Source organism: Dysidea avara, chromosome 13 (assembly GCF_963678975.1).
Source record: "Dysidea avara chromosome 13, odDysAvar1.4, whole genome shotgun sequence".
Taxonomy (NCBI): domain Eukaryota; kingdom Metazoa; phylum Porifera; class Demospongiae; order Dictyoceratida; family Dysideidae; genus Dysidea; species Dysidea avara.
In genome coordinates this window covers 18,279,654-18,302,469 of record NC_089284.1, presented here as the reverse complement: position 1 = coordinate 18,302,469, position 22,816 = coordinate 18,279,654, and the positions used below count along the sequence as shown (strand labels likewise).

Sequence of the window (22,816 nt, the reverse complement as noted above, 5' to 3'; positions counted from 1 at the left end):
TGAAACCATGACTACAAAACCATTGGGAGTGAAAACCTCTTTGACATTAGTGTTTTTAACAGGGGTTCAGGTGAATGTGAACTTACTATAGTTATATGCAGCTAATTGGAAAAGGTAGATATGGTCGGACACTGACATGGACACGGATGTGGACATGGACATTTTCAAAATACACTTTTGCAGTTGTTAATTTTTTGCAGTTGTTAATTTTCATACCTAACATTGTTCTGTACAGTAGTCTTTGTTGCTTCTCTATGCTTCCAGGCACAGACATTGTCTTTGTGTAGCACTTATCCATTTATAAGCACATGTGGGAGGATAGGCTAGCACACTACAGAGTACCATGCACCATATACTGTAACTACTGTTGTACACATACTCCAGAAATCTAATGCATACTCCCAGAGATTCAGCTGGCATGCCTCAACTTAGCCTGGCAGGCCCTTAGTAGATATAAGCACCTGTGCCTTATACCAAATGCTGTGAGCTCCTGGATCTGGCCTGTGAGAGTAAGCTAGGGTGGAGCTCTACAATTAAATAACTGCATTAGATTTCTAGAGAACAGTACATGGTCTATAATACTAGTAGCATACTAGCACATGTACTTATAAATGGATATTTAAGTGGTACACAAAGATCATGTATGGACCTGCAAGCAAAGAGTACTGCACAGAACAATTAGGCATGAAAATTAACTGTTGTAAATGTATTTGGAAATGTCTGTGTCCACCCATATTTTCCTTTTTCCAACTACCCACATGCCATTATAGTTCATCATCAGTTGTGGATATGTAGCTAATAGCTGTAAATATTATTATTGTTGACTTCAGCAATTACAAAAGGAGATGGGAGCACAGCATAAGAAGGTGGAGTCCACCAAGACAAGTGGTGAAAGGCTAGTCAATGAATTACTGGATGATCCTGAACCAGTTAAGAGTAATCTAGCACAACTGAGTAGTCAATGGGATGATACTTGTAAGGCTTCTGAGACAAGACAGAATATACTGGACCGAGCATTACTGGTATAGTCTTGTATGTACCCATGATAGTTTCAATAACACTTGATGTAAGAGTAATGAAAATGACTATGTAGTTTGAGTTCATAAGTTCATATGGCTAGTAGACTGGTACTATGTCAGATAGCTTATCTACAAAGTACTGAATCACTTTTATCTTGTAGGAGGCTAAATTATTTGAGGCTAGTTATGATGATGCACTGGAGTGGGTACAGATGCAGTCTGGTCACTTGGCGTCACAGCCACCACCTCAAGAAGATGTTGTAGCACTTCAGAAACAAATTGATGAACAGAAGGTGACCAGTTAATGTGATGTACATCATTACTACAATATTGTGTAGGCATTCTCTGCTGAACTACTGGTCAAACAACCTGAGATTGATAAAGTGTTGGAAAAAGGAGAACAACTTCTAGAAGAAGCCCACCCTGATGCAGTACCAGTCCTACAGAACATGATACAAGCACTACAAGATGAGTGGAAGGAGCTAAAGAAGATGACAAGTGATCGCAGTGAGGAACTAGCCACAGCACTGTTGGAACTACAAGGAGTAGAGGAGATGTTGGTTCAGTTGTGGGAATGGGTGGAGGGTGCTCGGAAGAAACTAGCTGCCAAACAGGCAGAACCAATTGGTGAAACACTAGAAATAGTTAAATCTCAATTAGCAGAAATTGATGAGGTAGGCATAGATAGCTGGAATATTCAAATCATTTGGGGTGTTACTATTTAGTGGACTGGACTACTGGACTGGACTACTGGACTGGACTACTGGACTGACATATTTTTGGATTTATGGGGTCTTGCTAGTAAGCACCCTTAGGGTACCTGCAGCCCACTTCTAAGCGCTGAAGATGAACAGTGGAATATGCGAAAACTGTCTCTTAATAATTTCGCTACTATTATGCCACTATATAGCACTTATTCCCTACCTTGGTGTGTAGTACTGCTGCAGTCAGTGCAGGGAATGTGACAGCAATAGTTAACCAGTGCAGTAGACAGTATCCTTCAAGACATCCGAGCAAGCTAGTCTCGCATGGCCAGACCTCTACGTCAGTGCAAGAGCTTACCAATTAATTAGAGATTTTTCAGCATGGGTGCTTATTATCTTTAATTGATAAGCCCCTGCACTGAAACAGAAGTCTAGCAGGAGACTAGCAAGACTAGCTTGCTCCTCAAGCTTGCTCTAATGATATCTCAAAGGATACTGTCTACTGGCAAGTTGATCACTGGTTAACTATTGCCGTCACATTCCCTGCACTGCTTGCAGCATTACTACACACCAGGGTAAGGAATAAGTGCTATATAGTGGCATAACAGCAGTGAAATTATTAAGAGACAGTTTTCGCATATTCCACTGTTCGTCTTCAGCACTTAGAAGTGGGCTGCAGGTGCCCTAAGGGTGCTTACTAGCAAGACCCCATAAATCCAACCATAGAATGTGCAAAACCAAAAATATGTCAGTCCAGTAGTCCAGTCCACTGAATAGTAACCCCCAAATCATTTGTTGGTAATGACTTCCCACCAAAGGTATCTTCATAGGTGATATTATTATTATCAGATAATTTATTATATGAATTAAGTAACACAGAGTTAGATTATGACCAGGCCTGTACAGTAAAGAAACTGCATAATGTTGTGCTGTAGTAGTTAATTTAGCATGTATTTTTTCCAGTTATTTCAAAAAGATTTGGAAACACACAGGTCTAATATGGAGGCACTAGAGAATGCTAGAAAAAGAAGTAGTAATAGTATTAGTTGGGATATGTCAAATAAAATGCGTCGTGTACACAAGAAGTGGCATGAGTTGTTACAGAAAAACACAGACAGGTATCATGAGTTAGTAGAGACCAGAAGAAGATTGCATTATGTAAGTTTGTGTAAAATATGTGATGGCTGCAGTCAGGTATGGTTCTAGAGGGATTCACTAGTTTCCAGCTTTTTAATACAAGACATACTCTAATAGAACAGTCAGAATTACCTGAAGCCAAAATCAAAGGTATTATATTAGAGATGTTTTAATAAAGTAAACTTTAGTTATACTCTTTGTCACAAAGTCACTCAAACCACTTCTCCAGCATGATTTGTTATGGCTTCAAATCTTTTGAAATTCCTTGAATGGTAACATTCAACTGTGAACCATGTTGTGTTACTCAAAGTTAACAATAGAACACTGCAGCTCCCATCATGAGAATGGTTATGATCTTGCAGCTGATCCTCAACTTTGTAGTTGGAAACCAGTCAATAAGTTTTCTAGAACCGTCTCTGGCCACAGTGCAGTGCAGTGCACACATGCCAACTTCTTGTGTGTTGCTCTTAGATATCTAAAGCAAGCCAATCTAGTTATGAGAGATGGCGACAGAGGGTAAGTCTAGTTACAGCACATTTGTATTTATATGGATATCATGTTTCATTTATAGTTTGTAGACTTTGCTAGTCAACAGAAGCTACGTCTCAATAACCTGTTCATCAAGTTTGATGTTAATCATGACCGTAAACTAAACAGGGAGGAGTTCATCAATGCACTGAAGTCTTCTGGTGGGTGTGGTCATTATAGTCCATAATAGAGTGATGTGTGGTGTTGTGTAGGTCTACCAATGACCAGAATTGAGTTGGAAAAAGTTGCTGATGTGTTCTTCCCTGACCGAAGAGCTCTCCACTTGGTAGATGTGTCAGACATAGTAGCACAACTGACACGGAAACATGAGATGAACATTGAGATAGAGGTTTGACTGGTTTGACTGGTTAATGTGGTATTACTCCCACTGACTTCATTACTACAGATACAACGTGAAGTTGCCAAGTGTACTTGTCCTGTACAATATAAAGTGGAACAAATTGGAGAAGGAGTATATCAAGTTTGTTTTTAACTTATTCTGCATCACTACATAATTTTCATTTGAGGATTTTAAAAATCTTATCAAAGTTTCTAAAGTTGCTTATTGAATTCAGTGCATAGACATTATTTTGAAGATAAAGACTTTTTTGGTAGTAAAAAAAACCTAAATAAATTCTATAGTTATGGGGAGGGACATGCTTTGTCTATGTACCTACTATATATGATAAAACTTCTAATTTTAAACAAGTAGCTAGCTATATTCAGTGGTAGACAGCCTTTTAGATTACCTGCTGTGTGAGGAGCTATCATTTGGATATGTTATTTGTGACCCACTGGGAGAAAACCAAACCAGTTTACATTTTTCTCAAACTTCTTTTGTGCTTTATACTATCATCTAATAACTTCTTCACAGTGTGGCAATCTTCGACGACCATATTTGGTAAGAATACCACGTACCACAGTAATGGTCAGAGTGGGAGGTAGCTGGATCACACTTATGGAGTTTCTACAGAAACATGATCCATGTAGAGGTCAGTTGGATAATTGTTAACATTATAAGACAGTTGTCTTTATTTTAGTGACAACAAGTAAGAGAGAGACTAAGACAATTCCTATTGGTCGCAAAACTGTGAAAACAGGAAAACATACTAATGAAGACTTTCCATTAAACAATAGCCAAACATCACGACAACGACAAAAAATTACACTAAAGAAATTTGATCGTAAGAAATTACCCCCAGAACGACTAATGCCACTGATACCTTACTGCTGATCACAAACGCTGCATAATGTGTTATAATTGTTGTGTCTGACCTTACTGTAGAAGAGTTGTTTTTAATACACAATAACATAATAGCTATTGAAGACTGCATAACACCAATAATGACTACTAGTATACATTCTGATGTCTGCCCTGCCATTATCCAAACTTGCAGGGTTTGGTTTCAAGTGTTGTCATGCACCCATTAACTCCTATGGCAAGTTTGTATAAAATATCTAATTCTTAAGTAGTCTTGCCAGCCAGCCTGTATTTTTCTTTTGTCATTTGATCAGGAGTGTCTAAAATAACTTTTTAGCATACTTCTCAAGTACGGTAATTATGTGTCAGTGGCAGAGGATGCATCTATTGGGGGAAATCAGAGGAATAGCCAGACTTCTTGGGCCTAGCTACACAATACTACAGCTATAAGATGTTTAAGTAGATGGAAAGGTGTATACACCTTCAGTCATCTAGTGTACCAGATACTTGAATTGATTGTCAGCACTCCTTAGCCTTATCCATACTTGTTTTTGAAGATCAAGTTGCTATAGGTATGGGATATTGACAGAGACATACTTTTATTCTCTTCTGTGAATGCTATCCCACTAGGGGCCTGTGAATACAGGGAGTCATAAACATGTAACTCTTGGTGATAAGTAGTTAGCTAAGTGTTTATTATGGCAATTACCATAGTTCATTTATTAGTACACACTTTAGCTATAACACTACACATTTGTAGGCCATGGTTCAGATCCAAGGGGTCCATGGAACCCCTTTTGAAAAACTACTTCGCTACTTTTGGGCTGAAGCATTTGAAACTGGTCAAGATCAGTTTATCACTAAGCCGAGTACTAACATAACATTTACTACTCAAATTACCTCCATGTTCCTTTGTTACAAAACTACCCAAAACTTCAAACACAGTAAGCGGTAAGTATTTCTAAAAATATATCAATTTATCACAAAAAACAACTGTTGTGCTAAGGCTTCACATCCTTGTTGAAACCTAATCTGTCCCTGAACTTGAGTTATACACTTCTATTGATTTGCTAGACTTGAAATACCCTATACTGTCTGAATGCAGCAATTCACTTATAACGAATCAAGCAAGTATATGGCTCAGAAATTCTTTCTTGTCGATACTGTTGGTAGCTCTTGGCCATCACAAAGATGTTCATGTCAAATGGTAATGAGCTACCTGTTGTGTTTTATTACATGCTAATATAGATAACACAATGTAGTGTGTCTTGTACATGACATATCATGTGCATGTGTTAATGAATATTTAATATGAAAATAAATTATCAAATTTCATTCACTAGAAACATTATTGTGTCCCAGCAATAGCACTGTTCCTAATAACAGTTACTATGGAGTAGTGGTTTAGTCTAGTATGACTCTGATAGTGATGTTGTACCTACAACACAATGTGGTATACAAATATGTAAGTATGGTAGTGTTTAATAGAAGAGATCGTTTCAACAGTGCCACCAAAATGGCTGTTATGAAAATCAATAAGAGAAATTCTCTACATAACCAAAATTACTTCATTAAAAATCAACAATATTGGTCTACCAGTCTGTAATCAGCATACTAGAGGCACATCACAACTTTATCTTATATCACCTCACGGAGTGACAAACATGCACTTTTTGAATCACTCATTTTCTGCACCATGTCATATTCTTTCATCTCAAATGTCTTCCATCTTGCAAAGATGTAGTAAACATTGTTGTTTTATAGCAGCACTTTTTCTAGCAGCACTTAGAAACATATCCAAAAGAATCTTGAGCGTTTGTAAAAGAGATTTGCATTATAAGCTATAACAATCACTTTGATCGCAACAAAAAAGCACCATGATCACAGTTATTTATCAGTTTGATCCGAAGCTTGTTCAAGATCAAGACTCTAATATAGCAGTTATGCCAACCCAATAGCAAAGTGACACTCACTTGTTCTTATATATGAAGACAATTAAGTAAACAAACTACTGTATATCGGGAAATTTTTGTTTGAGATAATAAAATATAGTATATTAAAAATTATAAATTTATAAATGAAGTAGGAATCCAAGCAATAAAAAGTAGTGAAACAAGAGATGAACAATGGTAGCTATTACAGTATAGCTCAGTGGGAAATCCCTACTTTGGCAATGAACACAAAATAATTGTTATACCATGCCAAAGTAGGGATTTCCCACTGAGCTATACTGTAATAGCTACCATTGTTCATCTCTTGTTTCACTACTTTTTATCGCTTGGATTCCTACTTCATTTATAAATTTATAATTTTTAATATACTAGTTTGTTTAGTTTTTTGATAAAGCATACAGCTAACTATAAACATGTGACTGTTCTATTAGGGTGACTGCTGTATTAGAGTATCTTGAGTCAGCCTGCAAAGATGTGTGCTTTCCCAAAAAGGGGTGTGGTCATTGTGGTTTCGATCAATTATTAGACTAGAGTATCTTGAATCAGCCTACCAACTTGAAGGTGTGTGGTCACAAATACAGCTAGCGTAAAAGGGGCGTGGTCATCGTGGTCTCGATCAATAGATCGATAATACGTAAGAATAAAGAATGGGCGTGATGTTGTGACCTATCGTGGAGTACTGGTATCTCTGTACAGTAGCGTAGCCAAAGCGCCTTAAATAATTTTGTGGCGTCTATTATGCTGCTTAAAGAAAGTGTTGATATGGAAAATTAACGCCTTGGTATGGTTTCGTTGGATGAAGAAGACAAGCAGCCTGATTGAAGATAAAAGAAAAGACAAGGCGCACAGGGTGTACACTCATCGGAACCTAGTCTCGTGGCGCTCGACCCTAAAAAGAGGGTCTGGTGAAACTGTGTACAAAAAGTTTGGCGTTGCCGGAATGTTGGAAGCTCCAATCAGATCGCTCCATTTCAAATTGATTATGTAATGTGTACTTTTCAAAAGATTCGCGGCTTACAGTTAATTACATCCAGTGACTCTGCCGCTTAATTTCATTGAGAAAACAGCCATACAATTCTGTTGGGTTCGTTTTAATGTTGAATAAATAAAGTAGTGCTATTAGTTTGGTGATGCTGTAAGCGGATCTGGTTGAATGGATGTTGTGACGTAAACAGTGCACTTACGTAACACGTAAAACGTCATCCAATAAACATTCCAGAGCTCAAACTTTTTGTACACAGTTTCACCAGACCCTCTTTTTAGGGTCGGGCGTCGTGAGACTAGTCGGAACCCCAAAAGGCACATCCCTCTGGTGAGTTTGTTGTTGTGGTGTAAAATGGTGACCGTGCGCTGCTTCGTTTGGGCTCTAGGCTTGCGACTGTGGTCAGTGAGTGAGACGAAATTTCAAGTTTTGACTATTTAAAAAAAATTCCATATCTGGCTGCCAGTAAACGTTTTCTTGTTTTTAACGCTACATTTGATGCTAGCTGGACTAATATTATTCCGTAAAGGTGATTTTCGTCACGTAAGAAGTTTCTAAGCTGGTTTTAAAAAGGCGATATTATTGGCGGCGTGTGTCATTTTGGGGGATTCCAGTACTACCGTACTGTTTGATAATCGATGTGTTATATTTTCATGGGCAGCCTAACCCATGAAAATATTTTACCAGTAAATTTTCTATAATTAAACATGTAGAGTTATTAACCTCTTGCTGCATCTGCAGTCAGCACACCGTTGGCTAGCACTGTTGTCGCTACATCCCTGTGTTGTTGCCTTTGGTCTCATGCACCAGAAATAAATGTGCATTGCAGCACACAAGATACAATAAAGTTGATCATGGTACAACAGTGTTAACTGGTATCTATAATGAACGTGTGTGTAATGATAAGGTCTGCTTCAATCTCTTAATTTGGAGCTAGTACAATGGCATGCAAACTACTTCTGGAGGAGAGGGCTCCGTAGGCCATTCTTTTTTCTCAAACAGCATACTGTTCATACTCATTTCTCAGAGTTCATACTCATTCCTCAGAGTTCATACTCATTTCTCAGAGTTCATACTCATTTCTCAGAGTTCATACTCATTCCTCAGACTCATTTCTCAGAGTTCATACTCATTCCTCAGAGTTCATACTCATTTCTCAGAGTTCATACTCATTCCTCAGACTCATTTCTCAGAGTTCATACTCATTCCTCAGAGTTCATACTCATTTCTCAGAGTTCATACTCATTCCTCAGAGTTCATACTCATTCCTCAGAGTTCATACTCATTCCTCAGAGTTCATACTCATTCCTCAGAGTTCATACTCATTCCTCAGAGTTCATACTCATTCCTCAGAGTTCAAACTAGTGCACTAGTCTAATACCACAAACTCTACTACAAGCCACCAAATAATAATTCACAAATAGAAAATATTCATGAGCATATAATTTATTTTTGTTGGCTAAGGCAACCATGAAATATTTCCCGATCTACAGTAGTCAATTTTTAAAATTACATGTATCCTGCCTGCCTGCCTGCCTGCCTGCCTGCCTGCCTGCCTGCCTGCCTGCCTGCCTGCCTGCCTGCCTGCCTGCCTGCCTGCCTGCCTGCCTGCCTGCCTGCCTGCCTGCCTGCCTGCCTGCCTGCCTGCCTGCCTGCCTGCCTGCCTGCCTGCCTGCCTGCCTGCCTGCCTGCCTGCCTGCCTGCCTGCCTGCCTGCCTGCCTGCCTGCCTGCCTGCCTGCCTGCCTGCCTGCCTGCCTGACCACAGTCATAAGGCTGGAGGAGGCCAAATGAAGCAGCACACGGCCACCATTTTACACCACAACCAGACAGATGCTAAAGCATGTTGGGGCGAGCCTGAGTTTTCATAATAATAGCTAGCTAATCTGTAGTCGTGAAATGACAGCTAGTTGGCTACATGATTGTTTTGCGTGCCAAAAACAAACCTTGCATCCCTTTCTTCAGAAGTTTCTCTTTGTCTTCTGGCTCTATCGTTGTCTCTTCTTCTTCTGAGCCTTTCTTGTCTAGCTTCTTCAGTCTGCACATTGCTTGCCATGCAAAGGAGAGGCTGATGATAAGTGTTGTTTCCACATAAACTATCGGAAATGATCATACGTACGGTTGAGCACTACCAGTGTGGGGCTTTCCGTGTTCATTACGTAAACTCTCGGGAATGGTCGTACGTATGGTTGAGCACTACCAGTGTGGGGCTTTCCATGTTCGTTACGTAAACTCTCAGGAATGGTTGTACGTATGTGAACAAGTACAACCGGTGTGGGGCTGTCCGTGTTCGTTACGTAAACTCTCGAGAATGGTTGGACGTATGAATCGGGAATGGTTGGACGTACAAGTGACTACTGCCATTGTGGGGTGAGCCTGAATAACAAACTCACCAGTGGGATGTGCCTTTTGGGGTTCCAACGACTGGTGACGAATGTGTTCCCTTTGCGCCTTGTCTCTCCTTTTATCTTCAATCAGGCTGGTAAACCATATTAAAGCATTAATTTTCCCTAATAACACTTTCCTTGAACAGCATATTTAGATGCCACAAATTTATTAAAGCGCTTACACTCGGTAGATACCTGTAACTTCATGATAGGTTCAATGCCACACCTATTAACGTGATCTTGGTTGATTAATTGTAATGATTGAGCACTGAAACTACACCTCTTAACAATCTATTTTGATGACACGCCCCATTATTATTGGCCTATCTGTATTCATAGTGCTAGCACAATGAAATAGTGACACACACACTAGTAGGTGAAAGGCTGACTCGAGATACTCTAATACACCCTAATAGAACAGTCACACATATGCTGTATGCTATAACAAAAAACCAAACAAACTAGTAGCTACATAAAAAAATTATTAATATAAAAAAGAAGTAGGATCCAACTGATAAAGAGTAGTGAAACAAGAGATGAATGAAATATAGCATAGCTTGTGGGAAAATCCCTACTTTGGCATTGAACAAAGTAATTGTTATAACATGCCAAAGTAGGGATTTTCCCACTGAGCTATGCTGTAATATCATCATTCATCTCCTGTTTCACTACTTTTTATCACTTGGATCCTGCCACAATTGATTTTAAAATCACATCTTGAGTAGTGGTTGAGTTTCAATAGTCACCACTAATCTACAGCAGGGCTTAGTAGGACATAGGTTGTGCTAAATTTGGCTAGTGCCCTACCAAACTGTGAACTACAAAACCCACAATCACCAGCTTTTCATGGCTCATTGCATTATCTAACAAGTGAAACTTATTCTATACTAAACTACTCACCTGGTATTGTCAATAATAGTAATTATGGTGATTCTAATTAACGCCCACCAATTAACTAGTTATAGGTATAGTGTTGTCTTGTTATAATTGTATTGTATTAATGCTTTACAGTGACCAGCACTGAAGGTCTGCAGCAACATAATGTTGTTACTGTGCAATCTGAACAGGTTAAATATAGGCGGTTGTAAGGGGGGTGGGGGGCTAGGGGCTTAGCCCCCCTTGGAATGATATCTTGCTGAAATTATCCTTCCTGGAGTGGGGATGAAAACCATGAAAAAGATTGATATACTCTAATAGAATGCTTAAATACCCTAATAGAGCAGTCAAAACACTAGTCATAAAAATGTGTTCCTAAAAGTACTCTAAAAACAAACAAAATTTTTTTTTGCCTACAGTGGGAATCAAACCACTGATCTCTTACTTGAGAGATTTGGTGTGTTACCACTGTACCAGGTGTCTAAAAGGCTGTTTGAACTTCCTATAACTTGAATGCTGTATGTGTATTAACCCAGTATAGTCAACATTGCCAAAAGAGTTTGCAAATAGCCTGTTTGAAATACTTTGACTAAAAGGTGATATGCTTCAAATTGTGCGATCTGGTAAAGTTTGAGACATGTAAAACCTAAAAATGGCTATAGCTTTTGGGGGACCCCTGCCACCAGAGATTCTATACTCTCTTCAGCCCCCTCACATCAACCACCTCCTCTGCCACTGATATTAAATAAAATACTTCATGAAAATCTAAAAGCAGTAGCTGAAATGATCTCAGATATCATTTTGCAACTGTTGAAAGTCAAAAATTTTCTTGGGGGGGCATGCCCACAGAGCCCCTAGATGCAGGTACAGTGCCCTAGCTGTGCCCTACCAATAGAGAAAGTCTAGATACACCACTGCACTACGGCATTTAACCTAAATGCAATATTCTCATTATACACATTGCAATAATCTTGCATGACCAAATGATTATTTCCTTATATGGTTATACTGCAACAGGGTGTTGATAGTAAAATGCCAAATTTCTAAATAAACAATCTTTGCTAATGACACACATTGTCACTACCAATACAATTACTAACAGATACATACCAGTGGAGAGATAAGGCCTAACCACATGTACACACCTCAGGTATTCACATTTTCTGTACTTATAGGCCTGAAGCATCACAGAACCACACATCTGGGATCATCCACAAGGCAACAAGTGATAAGCTCCTATGTAATCTCTATAGACACCCCTCCATAAGAGTTTGGCCCCAACAGGTCTGACTCTATATATTTTACATCTGAAAAAGATGACTTAAAAGTAGCACAAAAGCCAAAGTTTCTCATTCTTAATTGCCATAATATGTCAATATCAATATAACAAGTTGGTGATGATTTAAAAAATGAAGTAGAGTACCAGCAATAACAAGTAGTGTAATAAGATATATGAATGATGGTAGTATTACAAGCTATGTGTGGAAATCCCTACTTTAGCATGTTACTATCATCTGTTCCAAAGTAGGCATTTCCTACATAGCTATGTTGTAACTAGTATATTAATTTTAAAATGAAGTAGGGAATAAAAAGTAGTGAAACAAGAGATGAATGATGGTATTACAGCATAGCTCAGTGAGAAAATCTCTACTTTGGCATATTAATATACTAGTTTTTTTTGTTATTTGTTCTATTAGGGTGACTGCTGTAATAGAGTATTTCGAGTCAGCAAGGGGGTGTGCCACTATTTCACATTTTGTTGTGCTAGCATTATGAATACAGCTAAGTCTAAGTCAATAATAATGGGGTGTGTCATCGTGATAGATTGTTAAGGGGTGTGGTCTCGGTGCTGAATCGTTATTAATCAACCGACATTGCTTTAATAATAGTCTTGGCATTGAACCTATACAACCTACTGAGTGCTTAAATAAGTTTGTGGCATCTAAGTATGCAAAAATATTGATAGGGAAAATTAACGCCTTGATATGGTTTCATTGCAACAACAAGAAGACGATGAGCCTGATTAAAGATAAAAGGAAAGACAAGGCGCAGAGGGCACAACCCCAAAAGGCACATCCCACTGGTGAGTTTGTTATTGTACCATAAAATGGTGGCCATAGGCTGCTTCGTTTGGCCTCTAGGCTTGCGACTGTGGTCAGGCAGGCAGGCAGGCAGGCAGGCAGGCAGGCAGGCAGGCAGGCAGGCAGGCAGGCAGGCAGGCAGGCAGGCAGGCAGGCAGGCAGGCAGGCAGGCAGGCAGGCAGGCAGGCAGGCAGGCAGGCAGGCAGGCAGGCTGGCTGGCTGGCTGGCTGGCTGGCGAGTTTTAACAATTTAAAAAAAATTCTATATCCGGCTGCCTATTAGTATTTTCTTGTTTTTAATGTAGTATTTGATGTTAGATGGACTATTATTCCGTAAAGGTGATTTTCATCACGTAAGATGTCTCTAGGATGATTTTTGAAGGTGGTATTTTAGGCAGTGTGTGTCATTTTTGGGTGGATCTCTACTTAAACCACACTACCATACCTTTTGATAGCTACCATCATTTATCTTTTGTTTCACTACTTTTTATTGCTGGAACCCTACTTCATTTTTAAAATTAATAATTTATCATGTAATTGAAGATAAAACGAAAGGCAGAGTACAGAAGGCAAATACTCAGAAAATGCACATGCCACGGGTGAGTTTGTTATTTAGTGTGAAGTGGTGGAAGTGCACTGCTTCACCTGGCTAATAGCCTTGCGACTGTGGTCAGGCAGACAGGCACACCAAAAATCAATCTTTTTAAAAATTCAAGGGACTTCTGCAAATGTTTTCTTGTTGTAATGCTGGATTTGCACTAAGATAGTTTAAAGGTGATTTTCATCACAAATGATATTATTAGTTTTCAATGGCAAAATATTGGTGGGTGACGGTTAGGGGGAGTCTTACTAAATAGTACTGCAGTTTAATGATATGGCCAATCAGTTAATTATTGGTTGAGTCTGTAGGGGGAAGGCCAGGCATGCGGTATTTAGCATTATTTAAGTGATGTGTTTTGGTGGCCACAAGCCATGCTTAAAGTAAACTGTGTACATCCACCTTAAATTATGCATTGGTGGTAACAGCAAAGGGGTCACACTCTGCTGAAAATTCTTCAGTCAGAGCGGACTTGACAGTTACATTTTTAATGTCTCTAGTTACATTGAAAATAACACTTTTAATTACAAGTACCAGGCATATAATCCAAAGAGAAGTGATGTCATTATCCTTGATACTACGGAGACCTCAAAAACATCCAGGTAGAATTCAGTGAGAAACTGGGTATTGCCACAGGGCAGAGGCTACCAGTTAATTAGCATTCTGATACATATCAAGAATACTGTCCTGCTCTCATATAATACTAATTTGCTTGTTTCTCTTTTTAATGATGTCATTAGTTGAACATAATATCAATTGAACATGTGCCTAACAATGTCGCTAGCAACCAAATCAACTTGAGTATTCACCAAACTACAAGTGTCTCACTAGGATACTCACAAAATTAATATAACTGTTCTGAGTAGTCTCATCCTCAGCTGCCCACATGCTCGATCATGCGAAGGTCATCTGGTTACATTACTCCAACTTCTTGGTCCAGGAAATATGCATTAATAAAGTATACACCTGAAAAACTAGTTGTCTATAGGTCTTCTTTGCCGTTGATTATTGTTATAAGTTGAATGTTAAGAAGGCTTTCATACATCTTTATTAGTAGCTCCAGCGATTTTTATAAAGAAACATTCCTTTAAACGGCTGGATTCATTTGAATGTAAGCATGAATGGGCACAACAAGCACGTTTGTAGCAATATTCCACAAGGACCAAGAAAGTACCAGACGGCTTTCGCGTGATCGATGCATGGGCGGCTGGGGACGAGACTATGTCCTGAGCACTGCAAATGCGACATGGTGCTAACAATTTTTGCACTTTATGGCTGCTCACAAACTACAACACCTTGTCACTACATCATCACCTTGTCACTACATCATCACCTTGTCACTACATCATCACCTTGTCACTACATCATCACCTTGTCACTACATCATCACCTTGTCACTACATCAACACCTTGTCACTACATCAACACCTTGTCACTACATCAACACCTTGTCACTACATCAACACCTTGTCACTACATCATCACCTTGTCACTACATCATCACCTTGTCACTACATCATCACCTTGTCACTACATCAACACCTTGTCACTACATCATCACCTTGTCACTACATCAACACCTTGTCACTACATCATCACCTTGTCACTACATCATCACCTTGTCACTACATCAACACCTTGTCACTACATCAACACCTTGTCACTACATCAACACCTTGTCACTACATCAACACCTTGTCACTACATCATCACCTTGTCACTACATCAACACCTTGTCACTACATCAACACCTTGTCACTACATCAATACCTTGTCACTACATCATCACCTTGTCACTACATCATCACCTTGTCACTACATCATCACCTTGTCACTACATCAACACCTTGTCACTACATCATCACCTTGTCACTACATCATCACCTTGTCACTACATCATCACCTTGTCACTACATCAACACCTTGTCACTACATCAACACCTTGTCACTACATCAACACCTTGTCACTCATCATCACTTTACAATTCACAGTAGTACATAAGAGTAGGACACTCTCCTCAGTGTATATATATTATGAACTCTTGATGATATCACGTACCTGATCAAACCATCTAACAAGATTACAGTGTTTGTAGGGTATCCGCTGGGTTGACACCTCCAGGTACTGCAGGGGAGGGAGGAGCTAATCATATGATAATGGGTGTGGCTGTTACTCACCAGATGCTCGTGTAGTGCAGTACAGCTGTACATCACCAGATCAGCTATGCTAAATTGTGTGCCAGCAAAGTAAGTCCTTTCCTTTAGGTAATCATCCATCTCCTATCAGACAAATGAAGACAAGGACAATCAGATAAGTGTTCATAATGAAAGAACACACAATTACTACATTAGCAAATAACAAGAAATATCATCAGAATAACAAAGTTATTCTATGGATAGTTCTGCATCCACAATAGTGTTATCATATAGCACGGTAGTACTGGATCAGTGGGCTACAACCAACAATATCAAAAAACAACCTCACTTTTCCTTCATGACAGCTTGGCAGTATTAGCTAGGCATATCCAAGCCCATTAACATCTTCAGAGTGACCCTAAACCCTTCCAACAAATTTCTATTTAACAAAGCTGACAAACTGACTGACTAACTCATGCTTTCAGCCAAGCATAACTCGACAATGGATAAGGCTACAGGCTTGATTTCTTCACTGTTCAAAGTCATTTCATCTTGAGATGTGCTTTTTCATCAACCACAGTACATACAATACATGGATCATGGACTTACCTTTGTCCTCCTTTGTGTTCCAGTTCTCTTTACTGACAAGTAAGGTGTCGATTGGTATGGCTTCTCTGTATGCCTATTGCTTGTACAACAACTGGATTTATTGTAGAGATGTTTCTTGTGCTGTCCTTAGTTTGTGATGTCATGTAATGGTCACTACACTTTTCAGTAATTGATTGTTGGGGTGCACATTTAGATGCAAAATTAATTTTATGGCATGCCTGATGCAATTCTTTCTTTTGATGTGGTATGCTTGAGTTCATTACTCATAACTACGCTGTCAAAAAGTAAACAAACAAGTAGAAGGAACAATTGGGAATTTTAAATTGGATTAGGGATCAAAGAAAGTGAGTGAATAGCTAAAAAGTAGTGAATCAAGAGAGGTGCTATATACTGCAGATACATTTAATCCCTAATTCAGTCATAGTTATAGACTGAAGTTTAGGGATTAAATGTCCATTAGTGTATCTGCAGGTGTAGACAATATTTCTTGTTTCATTATTTTTAAAGCTATTCCCTTGTTTCACTACTTTTTTCTTTGATCCATAATCCTTCCTAATTTTTTCCTTCTACTTGTCACTTGACAAGCAGCACAAGCTCACATGCACTCAGTTTTAATTGAATGGTCTACATTTAACATCTGTTCTGCCAAAGGAAAACCTTGCACTCCAACAAACCAATGGAATTCCTTTTCACCTTGTTAAATCTATTAATTATGTGAAAGCAAACTGACTGCTCTATTAGAGTATCTCAATCTTTCTTAGGGTTAGGGCTTTTGTTGGGTTGTTCTTGTCAACTAAATAACTCAACGATCTATCAGACACCAGTGTATTTGGGGGAGGCCATTTCTGAAGTTTTAACTATTGGATTTGTTGACAGCACTAAAAATGACAGCAAGGCTGTATAGCTATAGTTTGTGCAAAAGTGGATTAAGGGAGAACAAGGGAATTGATTTCACTACAAGCAAAAACATTAAAATAGATTTGAGTTATTCTAATAGAACAGTCAGTGTATTGAGCAATAAAACTACTCTAATAGAACATTCACAATAATAATAATAATGAAAACTTTAAATATGGAGAATTTGGGTTGGATCACAACAATACCCTACCAGCCATAATTGGCATTACAGCTAAAGCATATATTGAAAATAGTAATTCATGAAATCATGAATATCAGTAAAATTTTAATACATTCAAAATCTGTCAGTGACTAGGAAGTGTGTCCCCAGACCCCTATACCTATTACTACCAAATCTGGAAACCACCTTGGGAATCTGTAGTGAGTAGGGTCTGAGGACACACTCCCTAGCTGCTGACGGATTTTGAACGTTTTAAAATTTTCATGATTTCATGAATTACTATTTTCAATATATGCTTTAGCCCTAAATGCCAATTATGGCTGGTAGGGTATTGTTGTTACCCAACCCAAACCCTTCAATTGAAATTTAATTTCATTACTATTGTTATGAATGTTCTATTAGAGAACTGCTCAATCCACTGATTGTCCTATTTAATACAGTATCTCATTAAGTCTGCTTGTTGAAGATGCATCTATCAAAGTAATATCCCTTGGTTACTGAATAGCAAATTACATTTTGTCAGTGTTTGTCACACATTGCCTTACTATACATGAAATAGCAATGTGTTGATATTGAACCATTACAATGTTTAAAGTCTCTCAGTAGCTGAGGGCTGCATTCCCACACTCCCAGTACTGTTCCTTTGAATAATTCTGGCTATGTCCCTGATTTCAAAATTCCAACTGCATGAGTGACAAGTAGAAGGAAAATTTGGGAATTTTAGGGATCAAAGAAGGTGAAACAAGGGGATAGCTAAAAAGTGAAACAAGCCTATACCTGTACGACTAGGCCTGCGCCTATTATGCTAGCATAATTGTGAGATAATAGGTCATCAATTTCGTGAGAATAATTCTGGAATTATAGGATGGTTACAGGAATAATTTTAAAATTATCAGACGTCCATGGGAATAATCGATTGAATTAAGGGGGCATGTCTCTTCTTGATTAGCTAGTAGACTATGAATGATGTATACTATATGAGTGCTGGCTGAAAAGCCTCCTAAAGATCGGTATACTCTAATAGAATGCTCAAATACTCAGTCAGATCGTTTCATGTTAACAATCTGCAGGGATTTAACTGCACACTTGTACATCTTATACTAGTGTTGAATTATTACTGCAGATAGCTATTCTAAGTAATTACTTACAGCTAGAAAATGATATGTAATGGAATGCTTCATTAATTCTGGTAAAACTACTTCTATCAGCATCTTGAAAACTAAACTAGCTACAGACAGTAAATGAGTATTATTACGGAATAATAGGTTAGAAACAAGAATAAAAGAGACAATGGGAGAATTTTTTTGGGAAATTCTGGAAAGAATAATAGGTAAAATTTTGAGCATAATAGGCTCAGGCTTAAATCCAACAAGTGAATGTGTTACAATATAATACTCTCAATAGCGGCTTGACGTATTATATTGAAATACGTCAAGCGATTAGCCAATAGAATTAGTATTACACTTGTTTGTCAAGGTCCCATGACAAAAATCTGTAATACTAATTTGATTGGCTAAAATAGTGCGGTGTGTTTCTATTGGAAGTAAATGTCCAACTTGACAACTAGTGTTACCATAGTGATATATACCCCATAACAACAATATGATTGCTTAGCAATGGTTGCTAGGTAACATGTAACCATTGCTAAGGTAAAAGTCATTTTGAGACCATAGCAACAAGAGTTCATAATACAAGTAAGGGAGAGAGTATCTGACTGGAATAGATCCAGGAAAATCACTGAGTCAAGTAACACATTAAGCCTGTTCACAGAATAAAGCCTTGACCTTATCAATACCAATAAGCACCAACCAACAGTTCTCTATCACCAGAAGTAGTGTTAATTTGATCAAAGGTAAGCTTAACACAGTGATTTTGTACAGGCTATATTGGAAGCTGGATACTCTCTCCTTTACTTATATTATGAACTCTTGATAGCAATGGTTGCTAAAGTGTGATTGGTTTTTTGCAGTGGTTATTTTTTAATTTCTGTTGCCTAGTGACAGTTGCTATGGTTGTCAGATTAATCTGCAATAGGCTGTGGTATTAGGGATTAATAGTGTAAACAGGAGTGCTCAGCTTTGCCCTGCACTATTTTACTCCTTCCTGTATACAATGATTGCACTATTAATCCCAAATACCACAACCATCCATCCTATTACATATACATATACTAGTGGACATTGAATCCCTAAACTTCATTTCTCTAGTTTCGAATGACCATGGTTTAAAGGACAAGTAAATGCTTTTAGGATATCCAGATAAAATGGTGATTGGTTACTAGCGTGCTACTTGTACAGAAGTCCACGAAGTGTTAATATTCAACTCAAAAAGTTAATACTTAGTGTTCGATATCTTAGTATTCAATATCTTCTTAGAGATATGCGTGTGGGTGACTTGAGGTGACCAAGGAAGTGTGTTCACCTCATTCCATACCATTGAAACATATACCTCACAAATGGCAGACTAGCAACGGTTGTTAAGTGTTTTGTACTGCACACCACAAAATTTTTTTTGCATGGGCAGATCTAGGAGCTGGCAAGGGGAGGGTCACAAACAGGCTAAGTTGTAGGTGGTTGGGCAGAACTGATTCTTTTGCTTTATTTTTTTAGCAGGAGATAATAATCTCTGTTAATAGTTGTAAGTCTGTAAAACCCATTTACAAGGCTATGAATGTCTTAAACACCAGAAAAATAATTGTTTTTAGAGGTGCTTAGCACACTCAAAAGGTGCTGAGTGACAGCATAGATAATAATTATGGTGACAGATTGCTTGACAGTTGTTTTAAAGTGGGTCAGTTTGCAATAAATGGTAAATGCCTCATGCTATATCCACCATTGTACTCTCTATAGGAGTAGACACTACCCTGAAAATTGTTATACAGGCATTAGTAGGCTGCAACTCTTCAAATCTATGGTTGGGTTGTTGTGGTGGTGTCCTCTTGTGTGCAGACAACACTGTAGCACCTGCAAAATGTCCTCCAAATGACGTTTGTCCATTTCTGAAAGGTACATAAATCCCAGTCTCGTGATCCGGTACTGTATCCATTGTCTGGCTGCAGCCTGTTCCACTGGAGTGCGACCTGTGATGTTGAACCTCTTCCCTATCCGCCATGTTATGTCACTAAACGAGTAACGCTACAACAAATACACCGTTAAGAAGGTCAACTAATAAACCAGAGGTTTATGCTGTACCTCGCTGTTTAGTGCATCATTTAGCACGTCCTCGATGTCGTCGATATCTCTCGTCCTATCGTCAAGGTATTCTAATAGTTCCGCATAGCTCGACCACTTGGAATCTTCACCAAACAATAAGATTTTCTCTATTTCACCCTCAAACCCTTCAAAACTGTAGCCAACTCTTGCACCACTCATCGTGTCAAATTAAAACCCACAATCAAACACATTTAAATTTTGAATCATTGGACCCTAAATTCTAATATTTAGATCCGAGGAGGGATCATGCCAAAGCGAAAGGCGCCATCAAGAAAGAAAACCTTAGCAGAGACAGACAAAAATGTGGACAGCACTGACTCAGCAGTGGCGGTTCCACCAGAGCCTGCACCGCCTCCAACCAAGAAGACGAGAGTGGAGCGCGCGAAAAATCCTAAATCTGGTAGGGAGTGTACACGCGTGTCATCAATTTTGTCTTGTGTATTGCTGTAGTAATTGACGCGACACTTGTTTGAATACTTTGTTCATGTGGAGCTATACGGCTTAGCGTCTTCTCTCTACCTAGAAATTTCCTCAGATAATTATTTAAAACAATGCCATCTGTTTACTTCCACAGAACACACCGATAATAAAAGGACCTAGATGGATGTAATAGTACATGCTTTCTAATAATGTCCATCATAACTTTACAGCAATCTACAATCAACTGTTGTGGGGGCTACTATTCTTTCATCTTTCAATAAAATTATTGGTATTAATATTAAAGGTCCACTGAAATGGTAAAATACACTTTAACTATTATCAATGCTACTAGTGGGACAGGTTGGTGCATGTGATTTAGTCAGATTTTGTTTTGTTTAGTAGATATAACACATTTTAATGTATTGTGGTTTGTCAATTATATTATGTCATAATGCATCAGACAAAGAAACTTTAGTACGTGTGAGGTGCCATTAAAGTGACAGAAGCGTCCGTGTACAGCTAAATTCAATGTAGTTTCATGTCATATCTAGCATAACAACTTGAAACATGGTAAGAACTTGTACTGCAACCAGTTACAAGCCTACAGGAGGTAGTAAGTGAATTTACGCTGGTCTTGTGGTGTGGTCTTGTATTTTTGGTGTTGTATCTAGTTGTGTTTGTGTTTTGTACTCTTCTTCTCTTGCTCACAGGGCTCCACTGAAAATCAGTATTTGGTTACTAAGTGGACCCCCTGTTTAAATATTACAATTACAATTTACCCTTAGGCTGTGGCCTGGCTCTCTTGGAAAGAGGTAATCACCTTATACACACTCTGTCTTCGGTGTAATTTATTTCTCCAGTGCTTAACTGGTGAGGTAGATGTGTTTAAGTAGACCCCCCCTACCCCGGCTGCTCTAAAGTAGATAAATACAATACATGTGTTTCACGATTGTTTGTGATATAGTTTACTGTCTATTACAGCAACTAACACAGTAATAGCAGAGGCAGAGACAACCTCTGATAATCCACCCCAGCTGGATGATGGTCAGGTTGCTGGTCATGTCATGACATTTGGGCAAGGAGATTGTGGACAGTTGGGACTTGGTGAAGACATGACAGAAAGAAAGAAGCCATACCCAGTAACAGGGTTACTTGAAGGATTGAAGATTAGACAAATTAAATGTGGAGGGATGCACACTGTTGTGTTGACTGATGATGGCAAGGTGATGTGTGACATGCTACACACACGTGCGTGCGCGTACTCACACTACTCAACGCACACACACAACACAACCACTACACCACATACATACACCACACACACTACACCACACACATACACACACTACACCACACACATACGCACATTACACCACACACTACACCACACACATACGCACACTACACCACACACATACACACACATGCACACACTACACCACACACATATATCACACACACCACACCACACACATACACCACACACACATACACCACACACATACACTACACACATACACACACTACACCACACACATACGCACACTACACCACACACATACACACACATGCACACACTACACCACACACATATATCACACACATACACACACCACACCACACACATACACCACACCACACTACACCACACACACTACACACATGGATGTACACACAAAAAGTAAAACCTTCAGCTGCTGTGCTAGCACGGTCATACCTACCCAATGGGCCAGCACTGGGACACCCGTGTGCTACTCAGTTGTTATGCGAGTGCATGCATATCCTCTTGGGGTAGAACTAGTAACCTGCAGGAAGCTGTGCCATGTCTCACAGGTGAAGGTGTGGGCACCTGAAGTCCCACCTGGACCTTCACCCACTGTGTGAGACATGCACAGTTGA

The 22,816-nt window shown here is 38.9% G+C and overlaps 3 protein-coding genes across 5 annotated transcripts in view; 2 read left to right on the top strand and 1 right to left on the bottom strand.

Annotated features, from left to right (window-relative positions):
* LOC136242465 (microtubule-actin cross-linking factor 1-like) overlaps positions 1-4,714 on the top strand; it is a 109,755-nt gene extending 105,041 nt beyond the window's left edge. The window contains exons 74-83 of the mRNA XM_066033890.1: positions 831-1,022; positions 1,181-1,312; positions 1,358-1,693; positions 2,687-2,881; positions 3,332-3,376; positions 3,432-3,549; positions 3,601-3,737; positions 3,795-3,869; positions 4,263-4,380; positions 4,429-4,714. Coding sequence (XP_065889962.1) covers positions 831-1,022; positions 1,181-1,312; positions 1,358-1,693; positions 2,687-2,881; positions 3,332-3,376; positions 3,432-3,549; positions 3,601-3,737; positions 3,795-3,869; positions 4,263-4,380; positions 4,429-4,622 — 1,542 coding nt within the window. The 3' untranslated portion in view covers positions 4,623-4,714. The remainder of the gene's footprint in view (positions 1-830; positions 1,023-1,180; positions 1,313-1,357; positions 1,694-2,686; positions 2,882-3,331; positions 3,377-3,431; positions 3,550-3,600; positions 3,738-3,794; positions 3,870-4,262; positions 4,381-4,428) is intronic.
* Positions 4,715-5,894: 1,180 nt separating this feature from the next.
* Positions 5,895-20,699, bottom strand: LOC136242770 (eukaryotic translation elongation factor 1 epsilon-1-like). 2 transcript variants are annotated; one of them, XM_066034238.1, is made up of 5 exons: positions 20,477-20,699; positions 20,165-20,419; positions 15,641-15,742; positions 15,522-15,587; positions 5,895-6,027 (listed from the first exon to the last, which is right to left on the bottom strand). In XM_066034238.1, the coding sequence occupies exons 1-5, from the start codon at positions 20,654-20,656 to the stop codon at positions 5,938-5,940; spliced, it is 693 nt and encodes a 230-aa protein (XP_065890310.1). In that variant the 5' UTR covers positions 20,657-20,699; the 3' UTR covers positions 5,895-5,937. The 2 variants fall into 2 exon arrangements, with proteins under 2 accessions (XP_065890310.1, XP_065890311.1); XM_066034239.1 differs by having other exon boundaries at positions 20,249-20,419.
* The window catches only part of LOC136242769 (regulator of chromosome condensation-like), a 4,843-nt gene continuing 2,707 nt past the window's right edge, over positions 20,681-22,816 (top strand). The window contains exons 1-2 of one of the 2 annotated variants that reach the window (XM_066034236.1): positions 20,681-20,897; positions 21,899-22,140. In XM_066034236.1, coding sequence (XP_065890308.1) covers positions 20,744-20,897; positions 21,899-22,140 — 396 coding nt within the window. In that variant the 5' untranslated portion in view covers positions 20,681-20,743. Of the gene's footprint in view, positions 20,898-21,090; positions 21,278-21,898; positions 22,141-22,816 lie in introns of those variants that run through there. The other variant, XM_066034237.1, reaches the window with a different exon arrangement.